The sequence below is a fragment of the Anolis carolinensis genome, chromosome 2 (genome assembly GCF_035594765.1).
Source record: "Anolis carolinensis isolate JA03-04 chromosome 2, rAnoCar3.1.pri, whole genome shotgun sequence".
Lineage (NCBI taxonomy): Eukaryota > Metazoa > Chordata > Lepidosauria > Squamata > Dactyloidae > Anolis > Anolis carolinensis.
In genome coordinates, this window is record NC_085842.1 from 82,047,834 (window position 1) to 82,069,019 (window position 21,186).

Sequence of the window (21,186 nt, forward strand, 5' to 3'; positions counted from 1 at the left end):
ATTCAACCTCACTCCTCAGGATGTCTGATTCTAATTCACTCACCACATGGTCAAAGCTATCCTCTATATTATTATCCTTCCTATACAGATCTTCTGTATATTCTCGCCACCTATTCTTGATAAAACGTTTAAATTTTCCTTCAATGTAATTGAATAAGGTATTTTCAGGCTACTAACAACTAACTATTGAGCACATTTCTATTCCTGTCTTCCCACCTTAAAACTGAAGACAGTATCCATGGCTCAATTCCTCCACAGTTTAACTTCATAAGAAGCCTATGAGACAAGGTAGGCTGAGAAGGCAACTGGTCCAAGGCTAGTCACTGGGATCAAAGGAAGTTATGTGGGTTGCAAATTTCTTGGGAAGACAGGCAAACAAATGTCAGCATGCTGGAAGAAGCAAAGACTACTAGCACTGAAGTAATGCTCCTATGCCATCAACTCTGCTGGACTGGCCACGTTGTTCGAATGGCTGATCATCGTCTCACAAAGCAGTTACTCCCAACTCAAGAATGGAAAACTGAATGTTGGTGGACAGGAAAAGAGATTTAAAGATGGGCTTAAAGCTAATCTAAAAAACTGTGGCATAGACACTGAGAACTGGGAAGCCCTAGTCCTCTAGCTGGAGATCAGCTGTGACCAGTAGTGCTGTGGAATTTGAAGAGGCAGAAATGGAAGATGAAAGGGAGAAACATGCCCAAAGGAAGGTGCATCAAGCCAGCCCTGATTAGGACTGCCTTCCACCTGGAAACCAATGTCCTTACTGTAGAAGAACATGCAGGTCAAGAATAGGACTCCAACGTCACCTACGTATTCACAGCCAGGACACTGCACTGGAAGACATACTTGGACAACGAGGGATCACCTAAGTAAGTATGTAGTTATTAATAGTTATGCACCCAAACTCCTGAACTATTTTCCTGATGAAAACAGATTCTCTACAGTGACTTGATTATTTTAAAAAAATTGAAAAAGAAATTTCCCTGTGAATTCCATGCAGCTTCAGCTACATGTTCTTAGGAAAGAAGGGATAACGTTAGTTCAGATCATGCCAAATAGATGCACAGATACATAATACTCCATTCAAAACAAAGGAAGACGAATAACAAATAGAAATGCATACAGCCTATTTTCAAATGTGTTCAAGGTTATAGAAAGATGCCTTCATCTTCCTGAAGCTTTGTTAAGTCAGAAATCAGGATAAACCTGTTTCAATTTGGTGGCAGGATGAAAAACAAAATAAAATGGGAGCAGCAGTATGGCTTATTTTTACAAAGATACCTTGTGGTTATGCAGCCGTTTCCTCTCCACCTCCTCCAAATCCTGCATTTCCACTTTGCAAATTTGATGACTTAGCATCCACTTACTTGAGCTTTCTTATATAATCCTCCTTTAAAAGGAAATCAACAACACCAGTGTATTTAAAAATTTAACAACAGGAACTGCTAAGTTAACCAGCAAACATCATGTCTTGAGCAGACTACTTTATAAATATCTAGGTAATCTAGATATTTATAAAGCCCACAAACACATAATAGTGAAGTGTCTCAACACCAAATTCACAATGTAACAGAATGTAGCAAAACCACATGTTCAAAAACAAGAAACTGAAATAAAAATGCAGTCTTGGATAAATACGCTAGTCCAGCTAAAATAAATATACCTCAAATTCTACATTTCTCCCTGTTTAATGGGGAAAGTCCCAATTAATCCTCTGCTATCCCACTTTTCAGCTGCTTGTAAAATGACCTGGTTTCTCTCTCCCCTTTTCATTTCCCCTGTTTGTCTTCATCTTACTTCAGCTGCTACAAAATGAATTCGAAATGAAAAATCATTCCCACTCAATTAACTCACTAGGCAAGATAAGCAAAGAGAGGGTCTGGTCTTGCCTTTCCCAATATGCCCAGGCAGAAGCAAATTGCTGTCCCAGTTTATCTTTTTTTTCCCCCATTAATGTTTTTGGCCAACTTTTCAGACTCTCATGTTGCATGGCCACACATGTCCAGTTTTCAACAGTGAAATGTTGGCAAGTATGGGACCTGCATGTGGGCTAGGAACATTGGCAAAGTGTAGAACTCCCCTAAACCCCTTTTAAAAAGTACACATTTATTCTGTTGTACTATAATACCAACATCTAGGACACAAACATAGAAGAATACAGGCTTTAACCTATTAAGTCCAAAAGTTCAGGCCCAGCCTACCTGAGGGACCACATCTCCTCCTTTCAACCCACACGAGCCTTGAGATCATCAGGAGAGGACCTCGTCTCGGTCCCATCTCTGTCACAAGTACTGTTGGTGGAAATGAGAGTGAGAGCCTTTTCGGTGGTGGCCTCGCAGCTCTGGAACTCCCTCCCTAAAGAGGTAGGTTCGGCCTCCTCATTATTGGCCTTTTGCTCCTAGGTGAAAACCTTTTTATGGAAGCAGGGCTTCCCCAATAACACACAATAACAGTGTATCTCGGTCAGACAAGGATCATATGGTCAAAGACTTGGAGTTCTGAGAAGTTTAGTTTAATGTTTTAATGCTTTAGGACAACCTCAGTGGCCTGAGGCATAGGGATGTTAAGGAGAATGATATATGTGATGACTTTTAGGCTTATTTATATTTATATAATTTGTGTTTTATGCAATGTGTTGATTTATTGGTTTTAGGTTGGGTTGGGGGGATGATGGTTATCTATATTATGTAGTTTTGATTTTCTATTTTGTTCGCTGCTTTGAGTTCCATTCGTGGGAGAAAAGTTAATAATAATAATAATAATAATAATAATACAGATTTTTTTAAATATTCTAGAGTATTTTACTGCTTTTGGAACAGAATTTCTCAAGGACTGGTTCACACATTCATTTTCTCTATATGAAAGTAACCATTTTGTTCAGAGTTGCATATTTAGTATAATGTAAGGGTAGCTTTGCACTATTCTTCACACAGAATTGTAATTCCCATTTCCTGCAAACATATTGTTTTCCTGTAAGAAAACACAAACATAAAGGATCGCTTTCAATAGACTGAAGGCTTTTGTGCTCTGTCCAAGTTCCTAGTCAATCAGGGTTTGTCACACTACATCCCCTTCACCATTTAAAGTGGATTGTACTGTGTTCACACCCATATTAAAGCTGTGGGAAGATTAAACTGTTAAGCAACTGACATGTTTCACTCCAGATTTGGCTGTTATTCATCAGCTGACTAGACCATAGTAACCAGTACAAGAACAGCCAAAACAAAATTTCTTGTTTTGCAACAAGTAATTTTAGCTTGCAATAAATTATGTTCCTGAAAAGAAGGAACGTTTGATCCTTTGTAATTAAAGAAGACTTCAGATATTTTGAGAAGCTACAGTAGTATTAATTAACAAGGTGATGATTGTAAGAGAATAATAATAATAATAATAATAATAATATATTTTATTTATAACCTACCTCTGCTGATCATCATCATCATCATCATCATCATCATTTAATTACTTATTAATCGCCCTCCATCCACGATGCTCTAGGCAATTTACAAGATAAAACCTGATGGCTCGAGGTGGGGTACAACAAATTCAGAAACGAATGAACATAAAAATACAATAAATTACTAAATTTCATAGTAAAACACACGCGAAAACCTATACCAAACATAGGTACAGAATTGAGATAGTGGTAAATGAATGGAAATCAAAACTCGTGACTGAACGCTGAATGGGTAGGCCAGCTGGAAGACATGGGTCTTCAATATGTTTTAAATTTTGGCACCTCATTTAGCTGTCGGATCTCTTCCGGCAGTTCATTCCCCAGTCATTGGGTGGCTGATGAAAAGGTCCCTTAGTTCTATATCATTATTTGGTTATTATGTTTAAAAAAGGGAGGAGGAAAATAATCAAAATGTCTCCATCATGAAGATAACTCAATTTCTTCATTTAATTTGCTTTCTGTGGGGCAAATATCTGATGACAATTCAAGGACAATATGAGGGATTAAAGATTTTGATGCTTAGTCTCAATGGAAAAGACCTATTGCCCCATTTTTATAATTCTGGTGATCTGTTACAAGCACCCTGCTTTATTATACTCAGGAAATAGGGCATTATGAACAGATTACAATGAAAGACTTCTCATTTTAATGCACCTTTCACTTTGATGGCTATCTCCTTCTGTCATTAAATATAGAATTTAAATTTTAGTGCATTCAGAATTTCATATACAATCTATGAAATAGATCACTGTTTTATTCCCCAAGCAAGAAGAAAGAAATCGAGGGGAAGACTGAAAATGTCTGTGTACATGAAAGTCCTACAAACATGAAAGCAGTCTCCTTTAATCATATCATCTAAAGCAAATGAATTATGTTGCATCTAGATTAACCAGAATGGGTCTCAACTGAAGTAGCATAGATTTGAGAATATCTTCTTGCTTTGGACAGGATGACCTACCCAGGTTTTCCATTCTGTCCTTTGAAATTCATGCATTCCTTCCACTGGGAATACCGCCATTCAAATAGTTTGGTATATAAGCCAGTGATGTGTTTAGGCTTTCTAGACTAAGGAAACAGTGTGTGGCATTTCAATCAAATGGAAACAAAGTTGACAGAGCTTGTAAGAAGTGCATAGATAATTGCTATGCCAAGCAGAACAAATCTAACTAATTAACACTTTAGGAAAATAACCAAAGCCACTATTAAAGCTCCCACAATATCTTGGGGAAGGATTAGTATTTATATACCCAAGACAAAAATGATCAGTGAAGACTTTTGTATTTCCCCTTATAGGAGGTACAGGAAACCTCCCAAATTCCGCTCAGCAGTGATTGAATGACACAAGGCTCTGTGGATGTCTTTCTGCCCATTGAAGGCCATTTGCATCAAGCATTTCAGTAAAAATTCTTTCCATTGAGTAATCTGTCCAAATCCAGACTGTTTCCAATTTGTTCCCACAGTGAAAGAAAGCTTGTTGGCAAAAAGAAGCCATCTGCTAAGTTCCAGAAAAGATTTGATGGGCAGAGTTTGTTGCTTCTGTATGCCTGCTAAGAATCAGCATCCTCAACAATAATAACAAGGACTGGTAGCAGAGGCTCATAAAAGAGCAATGGTGGATAGTATCTAGTTTTGTGTATATCCACATACCTTTAGAAATACATAGATCCTTTGCATTCTATTTTCTGGGTATAAAAATAAGAGATGAACTGTATTTTTTATTCACCCATTGACTCTAACTGGCTCTAACATCAGGCAGTTGAAGTTTTTGGTGATCACAGAGGACATTTAGTATAATACCAAGTTTAACTTTATTTGTGTCTTCAAATATGTTATAACTATACTTTCAATTCACTTCTGACACAATAAATACAATAAATCACAAAATAGTGAAAATCATTATGTTCTTTCATTTATTCCTTTCCCACTGAGGTTAGTCATATTCTGTACTAGTGCCAAAACAACTTGTCTGGATCTAGAATAAGATGTGGATGTTAACATCAGTAAAATAGTATGCCCTTAAGTATTCTTTGGTTTAAGGACCCCCCCCCCCCCCATGGATACCAAAATCCACTGATACTCAAATCTCATTAGATACAATCTATATATAGAGTGATGGCATCAGGGCAGTGGACAAAACAACAAAACTACAGGCCCCCCAACCTCAAAAGTTGACAACACAACCCATCATCCACGACTCAGACAGTAGAAGCACATAAAATATCGCAAAGAACACCACTCTGAAAACAAGGGAATTCCAGACAGGAAACAATCCGGGCCAGCTAACATCTCCCAACAAAAAATTCACTCAGGGAGGAAACAGCCAGGCTTTAAAGCTGCAAGGCCATTACATATTAATCATTTTCCCTAATTGCAGCATTCATACTTGCCTCCAATAGACAAAAAAAATCAGAAATATTGTATATTCACAACCTTTAGGAAATAATATACCCTGATGGCGCAGCGTGTTAAAGTGCTGACCTGCTGAACTTCTGGACCAAAAGGCCACAGGTTTGAATTGGGGGAGGGGAGAGAGCCCCCACTGTTAGCCCCAGCTTCTGCCAACCCAGAAGTTCGAATACATGCAAATGAGAGTAGATGAATAGGTACTACTCCGGCGGGAAGGTAACAGCGCTCCATGCAGTCATGCCGGCCACATGACCTTGGAGGAGTCTACGGACAACGCCGACTCTTCAGCTTAGAAATGGAGATGAGCACCAACCCCTAGAGTCAGACACGACTGGACTTAATGTCAGGGGAAAACCTTTACCCTTTGCCTTAACTACCACCAATTCCTCAATATTTTATTTCCCATACCACCATACTTCGCCACAGCAACGCGTGGCCGGGCACAGCTAGTGACATAGTAAAATGATGTCCCTTATATAAAATGGTAAAATCAAGCTTTGCTTTTTAAAATAATATTAAAATATTTTCAGTCCATTGATGGTTTGATCCATGGATGCAGAATCTGTGGCTCAGCAGGCCTGGCAGTGTGTGTGTGACAACCTATGATGTAGGGGTACATTTCTGCCACTGGTCTGTCCAATTCAAGGAACAACATATTTGAACTGGAACTACTGGACACAGAGTGAGACAGGCAGCATAGCATGAAAAACAGCAAATTGTTGGCATTTGTTTTAATGAATTTTATTACATTTTTGCTTCCAAGAAAGAAAAAGAGGTGCCTATATGTTAAGGATGGGCAAAGCCACAGCCAACATACTCCATTGTGAGGAATGTTGAGAACAAAATTCCAGTGACATCTATATATTTTGCACTTACATGGCACTGTGCCTAACTGAACTCAAAGAAAATTATTTCTCAATAGACATGTATAAATCAAAATTATAAATTCCCTAATTTTGATGTGTACCTTCAAATTGTTTCTGACTTATGACCCTAAAGTGAACCTATCATGGGGCTTTTTGGGTAGGATTTGTTCAGAGGGGGTTGCTTTTGCCCTCCTCTGAGGCAATTGAACCCTGGTTATAGTCTAATGTTGTAGCCACTGTAACACTGGCTCTCAAATTCCCCAATTAAAAATAAATAACTAAATGTAACCAGGGAAAACTGCAAATAACTTTTTTTAGCACAGCAACCAGTAACAGATTTTAGTGCACCTAACGCAACCTTAATATTTATATATTTACAAAAGAAATCCAGCTGTGCAGTATACAGTGTTCCCTTGCTACTTCGCGGTTAGCTTTACACAGCGTCGCTGTTTTGTGGTTTTTCCCCTCCCCTCCCCCCAAAAGGGAAATACACATACCGCTTCCCCCGCCGTTCTCCCTCTCCTTCACACAGAAATGGCAGAGGGTCTGCTGAGACTGCCCAAGCCCCACCTCCTCCTCCCTCGAAGCAGATGGCGAGGAGGAGCTGGAAAAAAGCATGTTGGGAAGTAGCCAGGCAGCAAATAATAGTGTAGAACTACTAAAATAAGGTATAAATATTAAAATAAATATAGCGTCCCTACTTCGCGGATGTTCACTTTTCGTGGGTGGTCCTGGAACGTAACCCCTGCGATAAGTGAGAAAACACTGTATCTGCACAGGCAGTCTTTTGAAGAAGGTGTAAGCCAGAGATGGGAAGCATTTGGCATTCTGGGCATTTTTGCCTAAAGCCCCAAAATCTCATTTCATTGGCTATAGCTAATGCAGGTTTCTACTAATTAGATCAATAGATCAAAGTTCATTGGCTGTTATGGGTCTTCAAGTCATTTCTAACATGATGACTACAGCCAGTGACATGATCAAGTAGGGATTCAAACATTTTTATTGTTTTATTCAAATATTTCATTGCATTTTTACTTCCAAGAAGGAAGAAAAATGTCTGTAGATTAATGCTCAAACCACTAACACCACACTGGCTCTAAAAGTTTGCCATCTTTGATATAAACAAAACATTTACAAAGGCTGTTTGACCTCTTTGCAATACTGTGATAATCAATATAATTCTTTCTTAGTTTCATTTAAAAGACTCATTGACTCGGACTAGGCAGTTTCAGACCCTGAGTTATATGGACGGAGCACTCTGAATTGTATTTTTATCACCTCTCTCTCTCCACCCACACTTGTATTTATTGCCACTGGGTGAGAATTAGTGCCATCAAAGTAGCACATTTCTTCTTCAAGAGTGTCAACAGAGTGGCAACATATATAATGGATCAGAAATACAATGCCTTTGCTATGCCAGTGCAGGTTTCATAAATCATAGGCATGTTAGGATTTGTGCACACATAAAATGAAAATGTGAGCACTGAGTAGAATATATGTTTTGAAATTATTCTTGTTTTGCTCCACATAAACAATATCAACATGTTTCATGCTAAAGATGGTAAAAATATTTAAAGATTCCAGTTGGCTTATTAGAATGTGTTACTTGCAAGAATTAGTTAGCAAAATGAATAAAGGAATGTGCAAGCAGTTATCCTGGAGAGTAAAAGACAAACAAACATTAAAAAACCCTAGGAATATAAATCTTGGGTCAAATAAATATATGCACAGTAAGACTAAAAGATACTGAAATAAGCTTAGATGAAACTTAATGATACAGTTCTACTTAGCTGAATTTCAATAGAACAAAGAACAAAGACAGTCTCAATGAGACATAAATATTTACTGCAACAATTAAACAAACATAAAAATATACTATTTATTTGAAGCTCTCTACAGATACATACATCTGCAGAATACGGTTTAACTCTTAAATATGAGCTCTAAATAAATAGTTTCAGAAGCTCACATCAATTTGCTGAGCACTCTTTTAACTATACAAATTGCCATGTCAATGACGTGGCTTGCATGCTGGCTTAAACTCAGAAAATGGAACTCATCTTCCTGACAAACCAGCATTTAAGAAGCATCTGTTTCATACAAAATAGCAACTCACTGTGTGAGCTCCCAAGTGTAGTCTAAAAACATTTCAGGTGTAGGTTTATCTCCTCCTCTTCCTCTACTATTTGTTAGTTTTCCTACAGAGACGCCACTTGAGAGTCTTTAACTGCACAGTCCCAAATACTTCTGCTCAGTGGTAGGTCACACTAAATTCACTGGGACTTACTCCTTGACAAATGTATACTGTTTGCCAGTGGCCCTGCTGGCTACAGATACAAGAGGTTTTGCCCCACACATCTGGAGGATAATGGTTGAAGTTGTTAGTTATGGGATCGCAGCCAAAATGCTGCAACTACCCAGTTTTGCAAACACAATGCCATTTCTAATTATAAAGGTATGTCTGACAGGATTTTCAAGGAACCTGAAAATAAATCTAAGCATTCCTTCAGCTGTAAATAACACTCTGAAATGTCCCTCATGCTGTGGAAACTAATGCATGTTTACTCAGAAGAAATCGCCACTGGTTTCACCACCTTTCTGGCCTAGGTCCATGATATTATCGGTGGGGTGGACAGAAACACAATAGGATTTTTGCACCTTTGAAAGATGTGCAAAAAGAGCATTTCAGCTGATGCAGATTGCATGATGAATTACACCTAGCTCAAATTCTCTCTCATGCAACTTTTTGCAGACACAGGAACTAGTATTCGTGTGGGGATGCAGCCTAGTCCTTTGCCTACTGAATCCAGATGGAATGGACAACAGAGCAAGATAAGCGATCATGCATTGCCATGAATAGCTTTCTACCAGAACAGTATGTCTGCTCCCTAAAAAGGAAAATGAGCCATCTATTGAATAAAGTTGCACGAGGCAGATGTGGCTAAATAATGAGAGTTCTTCAGATTAAAGTGATCTCTGTGTTTGTTATGATAGCTTGTTTGTTCTGTATTTCTAGTCAGCCAAAGAAGTGTTCAGAATGATACTGCATTCCAGCAGAAAGTGGTGTAGTAGTAGAGGTAGAACAAGCCAATGGAGAACAAAAAGACTGGAATAATATTTAAGAAAAGTTGTTTTAGAGACTCCTTTTTGTGGTGAGTCCAGCCTACACCATAACAAGAAAACAGGAGAAAGATTTCGGAGAAGTCATCTCAGATGCTCTTGTTGTGATTGTGTTTTGCTACATAAAACAGGCATAACCCCAGGTCTGTATTTAGTTAGCCAAAGAAGAAAGAGTTGGACTTATTAGATGTATTTTTCCTACTGTATTAATTCTGGTTTCTGTTCCTGGAAATAATGACTGGCTCAAGCCTTCCTGGAGTTGACCCAGGTCTGTCCTCAGATCACTGCATGCCATTAAAATGGGGGAGAGGTTGGGTCTGAGGGTTTGCTCTGAACCCCTTGGTCCCCTGCTTAGCACACAGACACTTGGAACAGGAGTGATAAATGATCTCTTCTTTGGGGGCGAGGTTTACTTAAGAAGAGCTGCTCTTGCCAGTCACTACACCAGGGCTGTATTAGTTAATGTTTTCCTTGCTACACGGAACAGTCCTGTTTGGAATACAGTAAAGTCTCGCTTATCCAACGCTCTGGATTATCCAACATAGTCTGTCTCTCGCCGGATCCACAACTGTTTCTCTAGGCAGCAAGGACTGAAATTTGTATGGATTTAACTTCAACAATGTTATTACTGTAAGTTAATTTTATGCAATTCTATCTTTATTTGTAGTTAATTTTTTAATAGTCAATGTTTTAGTAGTCAATGTTTTCAATACATTGTGATGTTTTGGTGCTAAATTCATAAATACAATAATTACTACATAATGTTATGTATTGAACAGCTTTTTCTGTCAATTTGTTGTAAAACATGATATTTTGGTGCTTAATTTGTAAAATCATAATGTAATTTGACGTTTAATAGGCTTTTCCTTAATCCCTCCTTATTATCCAACATTTCCACTTATCCAATGTTCTGCTGGCCCGTTTATGTTGCATAAGCGAGACTCTGCTGTAGTATGTTTTCATTATCCATTGCATTGTTTGCTGACCACTTTGCCCTATAGATTTATTCAGTAACTCAGTTGCTTCTCTGTAGCAAAGCCATGCTACAGTTACCAGTTACTCAGAAATATGTTGCATTTTAGTGAGGCTTATTCACATAAAAATGTACAGAATTAAAGCCTTAAGCATACTGCGTTCCAATGAACTCAGTGACATACATGTACGTAATCTTGCATAGATTTGCAATCAGAATTATGAACTATCTACAGTATTTGTGAGATCAAGTTATGCTATACAATTTAGCAAGAATATTGTCAGATTCTATAGAGAACTCTCTCAATATGAAAGAATGCTTGTTCAAGTTTCCCAGTCCAGTTTTAAACTAGTTTCAAATAGCTGTCCTATGAAATTGTGCATGTTTTGCTAATTTCACTTGAGAAAACAAATCTGGACCCAAGCAGATTAATTATTTAACAAGTACTAAACATGCAATGATTACATCTGAAATAAAAAGACATTCAGATAAAGTTTAGTGCAAAAATGGTGTAACATTCACACACACACACACACACACACACACACACAGCCTCCTTGCATGACATGCAAGATAAAATGCCAGATTATGCTTTGATTTTATAAGAACAAATAGTTCAACTGCTCCATACTGTATCCATTAATCCTACCAAACTATAGTTTACCACATTCTGACACAACAGTTGTGATTTGCCACAAATTTGGCAATTATGGGGGAGGAGTATGCACTTGTGTGCTAAGTTCCAAATCTCGCTTTCATGTTATGTTTGAGTGTCACCAGTCACTTAGAGAGTAATCCAAACCCACGAAAATGTTGACACTCATTTGAACCAACACCAGATTGTGTGCTAAATTCAAACCTCTTCATGTCACTACACATCTGCATTGGCACTAGAATGCAGCTTGGAACCAGCTTTGGAGGAACCGGTTTCGTTGCATAGGTAATTCAATTGACAGGTCTGGAACCAGTTTGAGATCAGGAAAGTGTGATAATTATGGAACCTGGCTTTAAACCACTCTGTGCATTTTTTCCCATTTCCAGGAGAGGTGTGCAGATACACAAGAGGTGGGGAAAAGTGACAGTTAAGAGCAGAGGCAATCAGTTACCTTTTCCAGGGGATCAGCTAGCTCCCTGTAAGCCAGCCTTACCCTTGGGGCATTATGTGCCAGACCCCTCACCCCTCATTCTTAATCATATAAAGGACAGGTGCTTACAATGGGCTCCACACACTGCAGGGCTGATTTTGCCTTAGAATCTGGAATATACTGTATTGAGATCTATTGCAGCACATGAAAGAGCTTAACTCAGACTTTCCTGGGACTTTCTTTATAATGTGCTGTATATCCTTTGGATTTTGTAGCCCTTTGCACTTTGTTTTTATTTGATCACTGTAGATCAGGGGTCCCCAAACTTTTTTTAAACAGGAGGCCAGTTCACAGTCCCTCAGACCATTGGAGGGCCGGAGTATAGTTTTTTTAAAAAAACTATGAACAAATTCCTATGCAGTGCACATTGCACATATCTTATTTTGAAGTAAAAAACAAACAGGAATAAATACAGCCTCAATGTTAATCATAATCATAATAAAAATAATAAAGAGGGTTGGAAGAGACCCCTTGGGCCATTTAATCCAACCTCCTGCCTTTGTGCCCAAAGGCACTAGCAAAACACCTCTTATTAATAATTAATTAAATAATAATTAAAATACCATTATAAACAAGCAAAGCTTTGGAAGGTACGCACCAGGCGAGGGAGGAGACAGGAAAGGTGCGTGCCTTTCCCTCCTACACTGTGCCGCACACACCTTTCTCGGCGGAGGAGGAAGGAGCTGCTGCCGCAGGGGCCAGATAAATGGCTTCGATGGGCAGCATGTGGCCCCCGGGCCTTAGTTTGGGGACCCCTGCTGTAGATTAACCCATAGTCTAAGGATGGTGGAAATTTATTTATTTATTTATTTATTTTTCAAACTTATATGCCGCCACTCCCCTAGGGCTCGGGGCAGCTTACAAGAACCGGCTAAAATCAACAATTTAAAAACATCTTAAAACATCTTTAAAACATCTTTAAAAATATCTTAAAAACATCCTAAAAGCACCTTTTAAAACATCTAACAGAACTCAAAGGCCTGCCGAAACAGGTGTGTCTTACATGCCCTGCGGAAAGCCGACAAGTCCCGCAAGGCACGGACTTCAGGTGGCAAGGTGTTCCAGAGAGATGGTGCCACTGCTGAAAAGGCTCTGCGTCTAGTTGCTGTTAGACGCAAGGCCTTAAAACTGGGGACTACCTAAAAAACTTGCATGACTACCTTCAACTGTGGTGTTGGAGGAAAATTCTGAGATCAAACCAGTCCATACTCCCGGAAATAATGCCTGGCTGCTCACTGGAAGGAAGGATATTAGAGACAAAGATGAAGTACTTTGGCCACATAATGAGAAGACTGGAAAGCTTGGAGAAGATAATGATGATGGGGAAAAAGGAAGGAAAAAGGAAGAGGAGCTGACCAAGGGCAAGATGGATGTCATCCTTGAAGTGACTGGCTTGACCTTGAAGGAGCTGGGGAGTTGTAGGAGTACAAGTCCAAAACATCTGGAGGGCCGAAGTTTGCTAATGCCTGGTATAGATGCACTCCTGGCCTAACATCATGCAGGCATTGTGGTTGTATTCCTGGGCTGAAGCCAGTTTGTATCTGGCATAATCCTAAATTTAAAATGCTCCATTTGCTCTGCCTTTTCTCCGCGTATTTTCTATCTCTTCTGACAGATGACCTCAGCCAGCAGAGTGCTTTACTAGTTGATCTCTGAGACAAGACAGCAAAAAGGGGTTATGCTGGCATAAGGCCAGTTCAGCCAGTGCAGCTGACACAAAAGGATTCTGCCTATTTGTAACTCATGACAGCCAGTACCACTTTGAATTAGGATTGCATTGTTAGCTTCGAAAGATTTCTCTTTCTCTCCCTTCACCTTCCAATCATATAACAGTTTCAATTGGAATCAAGCAAGGACAAAATGAAGTTGCTTCTTTTTATGCTCTTCTATTTTCCAAAGCTTTGTTCATGGAATTAAGTTGGGATTTGGAGATGGACATGTAATTAATTATGTGCTACCTCTCCTCATCTTTTTGGGCTGATGTAAGGAAATTAGTACATTCCACTATTATTATATCTCTTGCACATTTTTATGTACCAACTGAGTCATATGTTTTATTAAAATTTAATCTGAACAAGAATTCATTTCTCTCTCTCCAGTCTCAGAAACTGCCTGGAAGGATCTCACCTAGCCTGTTAGTCATGTCCCTGTTTTGTCATGAGTGTCACCGTTGCACACAGAAGTATACCTTTTGACAGGATGTTTACTCTCTTAATAATTAATGCAAACTTAATTGTTCTAATCATTGTACACTGAAAACACATTTTAGAAGTATAGGAGATGAGTAGAATCCTAACCTAAACTTTTTTTTACCCTTCTCCCTGAAAAGTAGTTGATAGGGCACTAATGGGCTACGAGTTCCACACATCTATAGATGCAATACATTCATTCCTCAAGGGGAAATTATCCACATATCAAGAACCACCACTTTAACTATACATGAAATAATTTTTTTGTAGACACTAAGACAGCATTTATTAAATTGCACCAATGAAGGCATCTATTAGCTCAGTTATAAGAAAACAATCCAACTATGTCATTCAATAGAGCAGGGTAATGGCAAGCAGAAGTCCTTGGACTTGAACAACTGAGGATTCATGTAAAGCTGTCAGTTTCTTCTAAAAGGATTTTGGAAATGTACTTCATGAGTTTTCAGCTGAAACCTACTGCAGCTCAAGCAATGTTTTCCTGGTTCACTAGCACATCAATATTCAAATCACTACCTGACTCACTTGCGGGGTGGTGGTGGTGGTGGAGGAGGAGGAGGAGGAGGAGGAGGAGGAGGAGGAGGCATACTTCAGCCCATGCCAGGAAGCAGAACAATTTTACAATTAGTAATTTAAATCCAAAATTTGAGGGCTGGCTTGGAGAAGCCTTGATAGTCTGGAACAACTGTGATTCTTAAGATCATAAGGTTGACCTACGTGGGCTTTAGAACGTCTAATGTGAAATCTTCAGTAAGGTGTAAGCTTCAGCAAGTAAGACAACGATTGTCTTCAGCTTCAAAAAGACATGCAAGAGAAAAGATAGTCCAGATCTACATACCTTTAAAGCACATTTCCTCCCTGTTACTTTGTGGAAGCACTCCAATACTCTGCCATTAATGCCAAGGCCCAGGACTCGCTTGGAGATTTTGTAGTCATCTGTAACAGCATGTTTCTTTATCTCCCCCTTGACAGGCAGTGTTTCACCAGGCAAAGGTCTTGTGCTGCTGATGCCATCTTCCTGATTCTCTGGTGGGAGATCCTGCTGTTTCTTGCTTTCTTCCATAGCAGGCAGAACCTCCAAGGGTGACAAAAACAAGTTGCCAGTCTTGGTCCCTGCCCACCCCAGTGTACAGCCTTCAGAAAAGTACCCACATGAAGTAGTTCAAAGCAAAGATTTCCAGCAGACTGGATCCATTTCCTAGGATTTCACCAAACAAGGGCCTTTAAAACAAGAGAAATTCTCATTACTATATGGACATAGTCTGATGAGCTATTGCTCACCTCCACTTCCTTGTGCATTAGGGATAAACCTTGACCCGTTTCATGTCCCGGCTTTCGGTGGGCCCCCCGATCAATTTCCTGGGAGCAGATATTTGTTTTCGTTCTGGTGTGCTGAAAGATCCATCTTCTATTGGCCCATTATGGGGTAGGGGGCTTCCCATCCTTCCCTTTCCACATTCCTTAAGTAGGCTTCTTCTTACCTGCTGTTTCTTTCTACTCTAGAGGAGGCACTCGGCTGCAGGCATGCTTTCTGGGCTTGCATGCCACACATGCACTCTTCTTTCCAGGGAAAGTGTGTGTGTGTGTGTGTGTGGCGTGCAGACCCAGAAAGCGCACATGCCTGCCTCTAGAGGAGCAGGCAAGCAGGCTTTCTGGGCCTGCATGCCATACGCACTTTTTAAGGCAAGGAGGCTGCTCTGCTCGTGAAAAGCAGGTGAGGGGGCGGGATCAGGTCCCACTTGCTTTCGTGACAAGCAGATTTTCATACCAGGAAAGGGGGGGGCACGTTCTATTACATGCTCCCAAACTACCGAAAGAAATGAAAGAAACGAAGGAAATGGGAGAAACTAATTCCGTGAACAATTCTAATGAGAATTTAGACTTATGCAAAAATCCCATTGACAAATTTACTCTAATAGGGCCTGGGAATTGCATTCAATCCCAAAGAAACATGTTTTCTTACAAACATTTCCTGTTTACAGTGCACCCCCATATATTGTGGAGATGTGGCTTCAGAGCACTACACAAACAGAAAAATTGGGCCGAGGGTGGAAAGGGAATATCTACTTAGACCGAATGTCAGGAAAAAAATTCCCAAAGTAGAAATTTGACCCCATTTTAATAGACTATATGTGGTTTTTTGTAAAAGATATGGCAAAGCTTGTAATTGTCAGGGTTTGCTGTGAGATACACCAAGAGAGTCTTGTAAACATGTAGAAAGATCCCCCCATGAACATTTTCATCTGACAGGTAGTGGCAGGGCCCTGAAGTTGAAGGACATGTGATTTTTATGGCCATAATGGCTCTCTTGGTGGAGATGAACCATTACCAACATTCTGGAATATGCTTTCAGGACAAAAACCATTGTTAATGATCTAGGCAGGCAAAACAAGTGGCTTCACTTGTTTGGTAAATTGCTTACTTCCTCCATAATGTACATAATTTGACAGGAGGTGTAGTCTTTAATTATATCTGCCCCATCTATGCTGCTTCTATGTTTGGGGGGAGGAATGGGGATTAAGCTCTTTAAATTTTAGATGTGAGAATGGTGTGGGAGATTTAAAAAAACTCTGAACCAATCAATTTCTAAGGCTATCCTTCCACTTGCCTGCCTTGGCCAACACAGCCTAGAACAGTGGTTCTCAACCTTCCTAATGCAGTGACCCCTTAATACAGTTCCTCATGTTGTGGTGACCCCCAACCATAAAATTATTTTCATTGCTACTTCATAACTGTAATTCTGCTACTGTTATGAATTATAATGTAAATATTTGATATACAGGATGTATTTTCATTCAATGGACCATATTTGGCACAAATACCCAATATGCCCAAATTTGAATACTGGTGGGGTTGGGGGGGGGGGTTGATTTTGTCATTTGGGAGATGTAGTTACTGGGATTTATAGTTAACCTGCAATCAGTGGGCATTCTGAACTTCACCAACGAGGAAACTGAACCAGACCTGGACACACAACTCCCATGATCAACAGAAAATACTGGAAGGGTTTTGGTGGGCATTGACCTTGAGTTTTGGAGTTTTAGTTCTCCTGCATCCAGCCTTCTCTGCCAAAGGGGCTCCTTAGATATGTGTTTTCTGATGGTCTTTGGTGACCTCTCTGACACCATCCTTCCAATCCCTCCCCAGGGGTCCCAACCCCCAGCGTGAGAAACACTGGCCTAGAAGGTGCCATTTCCATGCTTAGCTACCATTGTCAGGTTCATACAATTATGGGGGGAATTTGATCATGTTGTGATTTTAAGTTTCTTTTTCCCAGACATAGACAAACTTTGGCCCTCCAGGTGTTCGATGTTTGATGTTTTGTTTTATGTTTGATACAGCAGGTTTCAGTTTTAATTTAATTTTAGTTAAGTCATAATTTGTTTTATATGTTGGGTTGTCAATTTTTGTTATTATGGGTGTATTGTTGTGTTCAAGCATTGACTTTTGCCTTTTATGTTTGGAATCCGCCCTGAGTCCCTCTGGGGAGATAGGGCAGAAAATAAATAAAATTTATTTATTCCAGGTGTTTTAGACTTCAACTCCCACTGCCAGTATGCTGTTAGGAATTGTGGGAGTTGAAGTCCAAAACACCTGGAGGGCCGAAGCTTGCCCATGCCTGCTTTAGCGGCTTTGAGTCTCATTTAAGAGAAGAAAACTGGAACATAAATATAATCAACATCATCGTCTCCATTTTGGACCAGTGAGCTTTTGTTCCTCCAGGTGTTTTGGGCTTCAACTCCCAGAATTCCCTAGAATGGGCCACACTGCCTGGGAGTTGAAGTCCCAAACGGAGACCATTGTCTGGGGAGAAATCTGTGGAAGGAGGAGTGACCCCCGGTCCTGGGTGGCAAAGAAAGCTCCCCTCACAGCAGCTCCATTGGCAGGAACAGGCGCTCCTTCAAGGAAGGGAACCAGACCAGGGATTGTAAGAGGAGAGGTGCCACTGTGTTTGTGTGTGGGGCTGGGAAAGGGACCCTCGGGAACAGCTCTGCGCGTGTGTGGGTGTGTTGAAGGGAGAACGCGCGGGTGGCTGGGTGGGCGTGTGTGCGGGGAGCGTGGAGCCACTGAGCCGGCGACGCTTCGGGAAGGGCTGGAGGTTGGTTACCTGCCTGCCTGGGGCGCATGCTCCTCCTCCTGCTGCTGCTGCTGCTCACAGGTGGTCGCTGTGTTGCCGTGGCTTCCCTCAGTCCAGGGTCAAGAGAGGGAGGGGGCCGGCGGCGGCCATCAGAAGCCTGTCTCCTCCGCCCGGCAGCCGGCTCTTCGCCAACCGCGGAGGACAGGCTCTATCATGTGACTCCCCGCCCCGGACGGCCCAACCCCGGGCGGGGGAGGGAGGCCGGGCTCCGCAGGGAGACACCTGCCTGCCAAGCCGGGCGAGGGCGAGCCTCTCGGATAGTCCAAAGCTGGCTTCCAGCTGCGGCGCCAGGAGACAAACTCCCCAAAAGCGCGCGAAAAGAGAGCGAGAGAGACCTTCATCGGCGGGCCATTCGGGGCCCAAACTGGCTCATCATCCTCATCTGCACAGCGAAGCCCTGTTTTCCAGGCCAGCTTGAAACTGACCTCCGTGGCCAGTGTAGATGGGGCCGATCAAGACTGGATGATGACACTGGCCTCATCTGCACTGCCTTATTACACACTATAGACCAGGCATGGGCAAACTTCTGCCCTCCAGGTGTTTTGGACTGCAACTCCCACCCTTCCTCACAGCCTCAGGCCCCTTCTTTTTCCCCTTCAGTCGCTTAAGTGAGGAGAAGGAGGAGACGCTTAAGCGGCTGAGGGGAGAAAGGAAGGGGCCTGAGGCTGATAGGAACGGTGGGAGTTGAAGTCCAAAACACCCGGAGGGCAGAAGTTTGCCCGTACCTGCTATAGGTAAAGGTAAAGGTTTCCCCTGACGTTAAGTCCAGTCGTGACCGACTGGTGCTCATCTCCATTTCTTAGAAATGGTGCTCATCTCCATTTCTAAGCCAAAGAGCCGGCGTTGTCCATAGACACCTCCAAGGTCATGTGGCCAGCATGACTGGGATTTGAACCTGGGACCTTTTGGTCCGCAAATTCAGCAGCTCAGCGCTTTAACACACTGTGCCACCAGGGGCCCTATGACTGCTATAGACACATTTAATTCTGTTCAATGCATCGTATGGCGGTGTCACGGGCCTCTTTTGGCTGTTGTGGCAAGTCAGGAAAAAGGCAGCTGTCTGAGCAGGGCCTGCCCATGGTTTGCAACCCCTTGAGGGTTTGGGGCCCCGAAAAACAGAATGGCACTGCTTAGAGTAGCTCAGCCATAGCAGAGCACTTGAACGAACCTGGGCGAAGCATATTCTTTGAGAGCACAGAAAGGCTGGACCACTCTCACAACCACCATGTCAGACTACACAGAAAAGCCACAGAAATCCACAAGCATGTTGTAGACAATTTCAACAGAAAGGAGGAAACAGTGAAAATGAACAAAATCTGACTACCAGTATTTTAAAAACCCTCTAAAATCAAGACAGTAAATAAAGAACAACACCTAAGTTCAAGTTCACTTTATTACAGTCTGTGACCAGCTCAAAACAACAGACTGAAGAAAGGAAACAACCAGGGCCAATTAACACCTCCTAACAAAGGATTTCCCCAGGCAGTAAGCAGCCAGTTCTTGAAGCTACAAGGCTATTAAATGCTAATCAAGCTGGTTAATGGCAATATTAACACTTGCCTCAAACAAACAAGAGTTTCCTGCTTCTTGGCAGGGGGTTGGACTGGATGGCCCATGAGGTCTCTTCTAGCTCTACTATTCTATGATTCTGATTCTTTCTCCCACCCTGGACTTCCCAGAGAGATATAAACCCCTCTTGCCTAGTTTCCAGCAGACCTCACAACCTCTGAGGATGCCTGCCATAGATGCGGGCGAAACGTCAGGAGAGAATGCTTATGGGACATGGTCATACAGCCCGGAAAACTCACAGCAACCCAGAACCCGAAGCACAGTCCCAAAACGCGCCTACCCTAACCTACAACAACATGAAACTAAACTGTGGCGCCAGCTCATAAACCGGTCTGGCGGGGAGCAGCCCCTGAAGCGAAGGGCACGGGTTTCTTCCTGGGAAGCGGCCTAAACCCTTCCCACAGAGGATCCTCGCTGGCGGGTTGGGGGCGACGCTTCGGGGCTCCGCTCCGAGTTCCCGCCCCCGTCTCCCCCTTTTCTTTTCTTTTCTTTTCTTTTCTTTTCTTTTCTTTTCTTTTCTTTTCTTTTCTTTCTTTCTTTCTTTCAAGGCCAGCGAGGGCGGGGCCGGAGCCCTTGGGGACAAAGGAGGGCGAGCGCGCAGGTGAAGAGAGGCCCCGCCGCTTTGCTCCTCCGAGGCGGAGCCGACCCGCCTCTGCTCTGGTTGCCATTCTCCTTGGGAGACGGAGACGGAGCCAGGGCAGCCCCTGCTGGTGGCCGGGAGGAGGCGGCGGCGGCGCGAAGGGGACAAGGGCAGGCCCCTTCGCCCCCTTTACCTCTCCGGCTTCAAGGCGCCATCCTCCTCCTCCTCCAGCCTTGCCGCTTTTCTCCAGAGCTGGGCATCACCGGCTGGTGATGCCAAGATCTGGAGAAAAGCGGCAAGGCTGGAGGAGGAGGAGGATGGCGCCTTAAAGCGCTGCGATATTGGAATGCTGTATCCAGGACCACAAATTGTGCTCGACCCCAGAATATTTTACTCCTTCCTTGGTGTTTGATGATAATTACAACAACACGGTGTAACACGTTTTTTGTTCCTGGGTTATAAATGTCATTTCCTAATTGGTTCTATCATAAGACATGGGGAAAGTTTATTAAACTGCAAAAACTTTATTTTTGCGGGACATCCCGCAGCATATTTTGCTACAGTTTTTCAACGAATATCTCCAGTCTCAACCAATTCAACAGAGGAATTCCAGACATGAATCAATCAGGGCCCGCTAACACCTCCCATCAAAGATTCCCCCAGGCAGGAAGTAGCCAGACTTTGAAAATGAAAGGCTATTCAATGCTAATCAAGGTGGCCAATTG

The 21,186-nt window shown here is 41.9% G+C and overlaps 1 protein-coding gene across 3 annotated transcripts in view; it reads right to left on the reverse strand.

Annotated features, from left to right (window-relative positions):
- Window positions 1-18,832, reverse strand: part of mapkapk3 (MAPK activated protein kinase 3) — a 123,896-nt gene extending 105,064 nt beyond the window's left edge. The window contains exons 1-2 of one of the 3 annotated variants that reach the window (XM_062970081.1): window positions 18,283-18,832; window positions 15,013-15,395 (exon numbers count right to left, since the gene is read on the reverse strand). In XM_062970081.1, the coding sequence (XP_062826151.1) occupies window positions 15,013-15,237 (225 nt within the window). In that variant the 5' untranslated portion in view covers window positions 15,238-15,395; window positions 18,283-18,832. The remainder of the gene's footprint in view (window positions 1-15,012; window positions 15,396-18,282) is intronic. The other 2 variants (XM_003217628.4, XM_062970080.1) reach the window with 2 other exon arrangements.
- Window positions 18,833-21,186: the final 2,354 nt, after the last annotated feature.